This window comes from Scyliorhinus torazame, chromosome 17, assembly GCF_047496885.1.
Source record: "Scyliorhinus torazame isolate Kashiwa2021f chromosome 17, sScyTor2.1, whole genome shotgun sequence".
NCBI lineage: Eukaryota > Metazoa > Chordata > Chondrichthyes > Carcharhiniformes > Scyliorhinidae > Scyliorhinus > Scyliorhinus torazame.
In genome coordinates this window covers 20,554,054-20,562,091 of record NC_092723.1, presented here as the reverse complement: position 1 = coordinate 20,562,091, position 8,038 = coordinate 20,554,054, and the positions used below count along the sequence as shown (strand labels likewise).

The following is an 8,038-nucleotide window of genomic DNA, read 5'->3' as shown; positions in this document are numbered from 1 at the left end:
GTAGTGACAGACACCCAGTACAGCCAATCAACACACAGGACAGAACACAACCAATCACCAGGCAGAACACCAGAAGGTGGTCTGGCACTATAAAACACACGAGGCATCAACACTCTGCCTCTTTCCACTGGTGACAACTGTAGTGACAGTCAGGGTGTATATATCAGTTAGCACCTTCTACACATGGCTCAGAGCTAGTCTGGTCTAGATAGTTATAGTAAGCACGCTTAGATTAGTAGAGTGTCAAACCCACAGCGAACTGTGTGCACTGCTTAATAAGTTCAATAAAGCGTATTAAACTGACATCAAAGTTTGGAGTCTACTTTCAAGTACAACTGCATCCAGTTGCAGTCCGTGTTACCCCAGGGTGATTAACACGACAGCGATCAGCCCTGATTGTATTGAACAGTGGAGTGGGTTCAAGGAGCTGAATTGCTGACTCCAGCTGCTAGTTCTTATGTTCATATTCTATTACAACAATCAATACACTGCAAAATAATATAATTCAGTTCAAAGTACTTTGAAACATCCTGAGGTTGTGAAGGGCTATGTTAACGCACATCTTTCTTTCTCAAGATCTGTGTAAGCCTCCATTCTTCTCCTCCCCATTTCTTGCATTTCTACTGTTGTGGTAAACTGGCATGGATACTTCTTACTATGTGACCGCAGTGTTGGGTGTCCGTAAGCCGCTCAGTGGAGTGGGGACCAGGATGTATCCAATCATCCCTTCTCTATACACGTCCTGTGTTCAGCTGAAGTAAATGGACAGTGATGGGGATGTAGTAATCCCAGGAGCATTGAGCCTCTTTGCTTCACCTTCACTACTATCTTGACTGAGGATCAGCTAACACAACACAGATTAGGGATGGAATCTGGGGCTGTTGGTGATAGGATTCAGCACCACACCAGGCATAGCATCAGAGGAACAGGAAGGAGCGGGAGTAGATCATCGAGCTCCTCGAACCTGCTCTGAAATTCCTGTTGTGGGGCAATCTAGAACGAGGATCATAGCTTTCTGATTGTCTACCTCAGCTTCACCTCACACTATCCCCATGCCCCTTTGTACTCAAAGAGCTAGCACCCTTCATCTTGAATCTACTCATTGATTGATTACTCACAGCTCTCTGGGATAGATAATTCCAAAGATTCATAACCCTCTGAGTGAAGAAATTTCCCCTCAGCTCAGTGCAAAATGCCCGACCCCCTTATTCTGGGGCTATGACCCAGTGAGGAGAAACATTTTCTCACATGATCATTGTGGTACCCTCAATAACGACGCTTAAAGTGTAAACAGTAAAGAAGGCTTTAATAAACTAAGAACTAGACTGGTGCTGAGACGTGTGCTAACAGCTGCACTGCCCACAAGGCGGCCCCTTATATACGGCTCCCAGATGGGCGGAGCCGGAGGCGGAATTCCCCAGGGTTCCAAGCCCGGTCTTAAAGGGGACATCACCTTACATGATGACATTACATGATGTTACAGTAACCGTTCATCACAATCATCAACCCTGTTAAGCAACTTTATGAATTAGATATTTTTTAATGAGATCACCTCAAGTCTGTTGCACCATTTGAAGACTGGCCTGTACCTCGATTCCTCTCAGTGGCCATTGCTTCATACCCTTTCACACGACAAAAAAAAAGTCCAACCATCTCAGCCTTGAACATTTCAATTTCTAGTTTCCACAGTTTTTTGAGGTGGAAGGTGTAGTGGGTTGTAGATTTCCCCTACCCTTAGTGTAAAAACGAAATTCTAATCTCACTTGCAAATTGGCTGAATTGTAATTCGAAGATTGTACTCCCTCCACCTCTGACTGGAGATGGAACCTAGAACACACATTGCAGAACGTGGGCTTCAGCCGAACTATTTTGCGAAATTACAAACAGAATACTCCAGTGGGGTGCCTTCAGACCACAGTACAAGGCCGAATTCATTTTCTTGCATCAGCTTATGACTGTAGGAAGGCCCCTTGCAGACTGCCAGACATTAACATACTGATAGCAGCGTAAGCATAATTACAATATTCTTTTTATTAAAAAAAAACATTCTTAAACCATAAAAAAGTTCAGGTGAGTTGCACTATTGAAACCAGCAGCAGCAAACCAGAGCTAAACCTCATTCTTAACGTCTTCACAGGCTTCCCATTACAGTTTGAAGGCCGTAGCTATGGACGCGAGTTAGAATCAACGGATAGATTAGTCGGAACCAGGCAAGTCACTCTATCCCTCACACTCGCTTCCTCTCCCTCTCTGCTATCCTCTTGTAGCTAATGTTCAAAGTGCAGGTTGTCTTGTTAATACAGAGTTATACAATTGCCTTCAGAAAGTGCAGGCCCTTGTTGCTGGTACAGAATTGCAGCTTCACATCCTCTGGCTGACCGTTACGAGTGGTCAGCAGCTTTTCCACTCAATAATAAGGCATTGACGTACCAATAATAATTTTTTAAAAATCAAAAAGAAATACCAGGTTGGAGAAATTAGTCGCATGCAACCGGTGTTACAGGGAGGTCCTCATCACTTGACAACTACAGAAGCCGTGCTGTGCTTCACCTTACATAGTCTCTCGTTGAATGGGCAGTTGCACTGTCCCACTCGAAAAAAAATTAACATTGCGAATGATAAGGTTCAGGATTTATGCTTTATATTGCAATTCCCCCTATCGATAAGGAATATGCGATGATTACTGAACATGTCCAGCGGTTCACCATGGTCCCCTGGGAGGTGTAGTCCATTCTTTAGTGCTTCACAGGGTATTAATTAAAAAGAAAAGCCATGCAGCTAAACTACAACTCCCCAAAATGCCACGCGCCTTCACGCATATCCCATATTAAGGCGGCTTTGCTCGCTGAAGTCATGTCTGGTCAAGCCAGTCTGCACGTTTGGGCGCTTTGCAAGTGTGGAAGTCGACTGTCTCTTGGCACTCTTTACACTTGACTGCACAGCACCAGTGGAACTTGCACTCGCACTTTGTGACTCGCGCCACCCGAGTGGTGTCATAGCCCCGGCCGCAGCACATCACTTCGCATCCATCTGTGTCCCTGGAGGACTTGTTGCACATTCTTCCCGCTGTGCCCAAAGACCCTGAAAGAAAGAAAAAGTGGGACTGTTGAAGGATGATAACTGCACTGAGCCACACAAGGCCTTTGCAAAAGTTCTATGTTAAACAGAGGTTAAGTAGCTTTGGAAACCAGGTGACTTTAATTGAGATCACTCATTGGCCAGGTCGTAAGACCATAAGACATTGGAGCAGAATTAGGCCATTAGGCCCATCAAGTCTGCTCCACCATTCAATCATGGCTGATATGTTTCTCATCCCCATTCTCCTGCCTTCTCCCCATAAACACTGATCCCCTTATTAATCAAGAACCTATCTATCTCTGTCTTAAAGACACTCAGTGATTTGGCCTCCGCAGCCTTGTGTGGCACTGAGTTCCACAGGCTCACCACCCTCTGGCTGAAGAAATTCTTCTTCATCTCCGTTTTAAAGGTTCGTCCCTTCAGTCTGTGGCTGTGCCCTCGGGTTCTAGTTTTTCCTACTAGTGGAAACATCCTCTTCACGTCCACTCTATCTAGGCTTCTCAGTATCCTGTAAGCTTCAATAAGATTCCCTCTCATCCTTCTAAACTCCAATGAGTACAGACCCAGTGCCCTCAATCGCTTCTCATATGACAAGCTGTTCATTCCAGCGATCATTCTTGTGAACCTCCTCTGGACCCTTTCCAAGGCCAACACATCCTTCCTTAGAAATGTGTCCCAAAGCTGCTCTCAATACTCCAAATGGGGTCTGACCAGAGCCTGATCCAGCCTCAGAACTACATCCCTGCTCTTGTATTCTAGCCCTCTCGACATGAATGCTAACATTGCATTTGCCTTCCTTTTTTAAAAAAAAATATATTTTATTCAAGATTTTTTGGCCAAACATAACAGTACATGGTTTTTCTTTTAAGCAACAATAAAGCAATATAAATAACAGTGGCCAGTTTTAAACAAGTAAATAAATAATATATAAACAGAAACAAAAACCAAACTAAATGGCAACTGCCTTGTCAAAAATAGTTACTCTCCAAAGATACAATCCAACAGTCCAATATACATTACCTAAAACAAATGTCTATACATATACAATGACATTCCTAAGAGCCCGCCCGGATCCTCCCCCCCCCGGGTTGCTGCTGTTGTCTTTCTTTCTTTTCATTCCCTCTATCATTCTGTGAGGTAGTTGACGAATGGTTGCCACCGCCTGGTGAACCCTTGAGCCGAACCCCTTAATACGAACTTGATCCGTTCTAACTTTATAAACCCTGCCATGTCGTTTATCCAGGTCTCCACGCCCGGGGGTTTGGCTTCCTTCCACATAAGCAATATCCTGCGCCGGGCTACTAGGGACGGAAAGGCCAAAACATCAGCCTCTCTCGCCTCCTGCACTCCCGGCTCTTCTGCAACCCCGAATATAGCCAACCCCCAGCCTGGCTCGACCCGGACCCCCACCACCTTCGAAAGCACCTTCGCCACCCCCACCCAGAACCCCTGTAATGCCGGACATGACCAGAACATGTGGGTGTGATTCGCTGGGCTTCTCGAGCATCTCCCACACCTATCCTCTACCCCGAAAAATTTACTGAGCCGTGCTCCAGTCATATGCGCCCTGTGTAGAACCTTGAATTGTATCAGGCTTAGCCTGGCACACGAGGACAACGAGTTTACCCTACGTAGGGCATCAGCCCACAGCCCCTCTGCATTTGCCTTCCTAACTGCCGACTGAACCTGCATGTTAACCTAAAGAGAATCTTGAGGTTGGAGTACTAAGTCCCTTTGTGCTTTTGAATTCCAAAGCCTTTTCCCGTTTAGAAAATAGTCTACGCCTCTATTCTTCCTACCAGAGTGCATAACCTCGCACCTTTCCACATTGTATTCCATCTGCCACTTCTTTGCCTAATCTCATAGCCTGGCCAAGTCCTTCTGCAGCCCCCTGCTTCCTCAATACTACCTGTCCCTCTGCATATCTTTGTATCATCTGCAAACTTAGCAACAGTAACCTTAGTTCCTTCTTCCAGATCATTAATGTATATCCTAACACCGACCCCTGAGGCACACCACTAGTCACCGGCTCCCAGCCTGTAAAGGACCTATTTATCCCCACTCTCTACCTTCTAACAGTCAGCCAATCCTCTATCCATGTCAGTATCTTACCCTTAACACACGGGGCTCTTAACTTATTTAACAGCCTCTTATATGGCACTTTGTCAAAGGCCTTCTGGAAATCTAAATGGATCATGTCCACTGGCTCTGCTTTGTCTAACTTCCTTGTTACCTCCTCAAAGAATTCTAGCAGATTTGGCAGGCATGACCTCCCCTTGACGAAGCCGTGCTGACCCAGTCCTATTCCAAGTCCTCTGCAATCTTACTCACTCTTCCAACTTCTTCCATCGGGCAGAAGATACGAAAGTCTGGGAACACGCACAAACAGATTCAAAAACAGCTTCTTCTCCGCTTGTGGACCTATTATGTATTTTCTTTTTCTTTTATTTTATTTTCGTATGCTAAATGATCTGTTTGAGCTGCTCGTAGAAAAATACTTTGCACTGTACCTCGGTCGGTACATGTGACAATAAACAAATCCAATCTCATCTTTTTTTAAAATATGTATTTATTCCAAAAGTAGTCAAAAATACAAAAACATAAATAAATCAGAGAACAATCTCCACATCTCACGGTTATAGTTTGTACAAGTTTTCCCACAACATCGGCCTTCCTTCCCTCCACCAGCTCCGGCATTTCCGATACTCCAAAAATCGCCACCATAGGGTCCGGCCCAGCCTCTACCCTGACAATCTTTACTAGCATCCTGAATAACCCCTCCCAGTATCTCTCCAACTTCTCACAACCCCCGAACACCTGCACAAGGTTCGCCGGTTCGCTCACACTTCTCACACTCGTCCGCTACCCCTGGAAGAACCCACTCATCCTCGCCTGAGTCATGTGCACCCTGTGTACCACCTTAAACTGTATAAAACTCATCCTCGCACCTGAGGAGGCAGAATTCATCCTGCGCACCGTCTCACTCCACACTCCCCAACCTATCTCCCCACCGCAACTCCTCCTCCCATTTCTCCTTAATCTTCACCACTTGCATACCCCCCTGCTCCACCAGCCAACCGTATATGTCCCCAATCCTACCCTCCCCTTCCACATCCGGGAGCAACAACCGTTCCAATAAGATTTACTTTGGCAGCTTGGGAAATCCTCTCCATATCTTTCGCACAAAGTCCCTCACTTGCAAATACCTGAATTTGCTTCCCTACAGAAGCTCTACCCTCTCCCGCAGATTTTCCAACTTGTAAACCTCTCCTCCAGGTATAGATCCCTCGCCCTCACCAGCCCCAACTTTCTCCACCTCCTTTACATCTGACATGTGAGAGTGCCTTTAAGAAATGGATGTTTAAGCAATGTACCTTTAAGAAATGCAGTGATGTCAGAGCGTGTGTGGAGCTGGGTTTTAGATCAGCCATTTTGCAGTTTTTAGTTTTCAGTTTTGAGGAAAAGAGCTTGTGTGTGTGTCTGTGTTTGCAGTGAGCTGGATCTGCTGTGATCTCTGCCATGAAAGACTATCTCTGGATCATTTGGGTGATTTAAACTCATAAAAGAAATGCCTTTAACCTGATATGTTTCTGTTTAAAGGCGTTAAGCCTCTTGGATGTCGAAAGGAATAACTGAAGGATTATTTAGTGTTGTATTATTTTCGGGGTTATCTTTGAAGTAAGGGGTGTTAAGAGCTCCAATGTTTATTTAAAAGGTTAAGTTGAGTTCATGGAATAAACATTGTTTTGTGTCTAAAAACCCACGTGTCCATAATTGTAATCCCACACCTGGAGAACAAGCCGTGTGCTCGGAAAAGCAACAATACATTAAAGGGGGAGGTTGGTTGAACTCCATGATACATTTTGGGGTTCTGAAAACTCCTCTCCCATAACACATCCCATCCGTCTCCCCCGGCTTGAACCCGTGGTTCCCACAAAGGGGTGTTAACACCGGTATCCCCTCCATCCTAAAGTGTCTCCTCAGCTGATTCCACACCCTAATTGTGGACTGTATGACCAGGTTCTCCGTATACCTCCTCGGTGCCAGTGCTGTCGTCACCATGGCCCTCAGGCTGGACACCCTACAGGATGCCCCTTCCATTCTAACCCATTCTAACCCCTATCCTTCCCACTATCGCCTCACTTTCTCCACATTCGCCGCACAATAATAGTGCAGCAGATTCGGTAATGCCATCCCCCTTTCTGCCTCTGTAGCGGGGCCTTTTTCACCCTTGGCATCTTCCCCGCCCATATAAACTCCAAAATCGCTGCATCCAGTCGGAATGACTGGAATGAAGACCGGGAGGGTGTGGATACATACATAGAACATACAGTGCAGAAGGAGGCCATTCGGCCCATCGAGTCTGCACCGACCCACTTAAGCCCCACTTCCCCCCCATCCCCACAACCCAATAACCCCTCCTAACCTTTTTGGACACTAATACAAATAAGGATCTTGGCAAGACATTCATTTTTACCATCTAGACCCTCCCCATCAGGTCAGGTGTAACGTATCCCATCTCCTAAAGTCCTCCTTTATCTCCTCCACTAACTTTTTTTAGGTTCCATTTGTCTATCATTGCCCACTCCCCTGTCGCCTGGATCCCCAAACACCTTAAACCTATCCCTGGCGACCCTAAATGTTAGCACCCCCAAATTGGCTCCCCGCCCCGCCTCATTCACCGTAAACGCCTCGCTTTTTCCCACATTCAACTTATAGCCCGAGAAGACACTGAACCTCTCTAATAATCCCATAATTTCACAATCTCATCTTTAATAATGGACTCTAAAATCTTAAAAAGTCAGCTAACCGGCCTATAATTTCGCTCCTACTGCCTCCCTTGCTTCTTAGACAAGGGTGTTACATTAGCCATTTTCTAGTCCTCTGGGGCCCTTCCTGCCTCCAGTGATTCCTGAAAGATCACCACCAACACCCCCACAATCTCCCAGCTATCTCCTTT

The 8,038-nt window shown here is 45.8% G+C and overlaps 1 protein-coding gene across 1 annotated transcript in view; it reads right to left on the bottom strand.

The window, feature by feature from the left end:
* Positions 1-2,013: 2,013 nt before the first annotated feature.
* wnt2bb (wingless-type MMTV integration site family, member 2Bb) overlaps positions 2,014-8,038 on the bottom strand; it is a 70,213-nt gene continuing 64,188 nt past the window's right edge. The window contains exon 5 of the mRNA XM_072480152.1: positions 2,014-3,081. Within this exon, the coding sequence (XP_072336253.1) occupies positions 2,852-3,081 (230 nt within the window). The 3' untranslated portion in view covers positions 2,014-2,851. The remainder of the gene's footprint in view (positions 3,082-8,038) is intronic.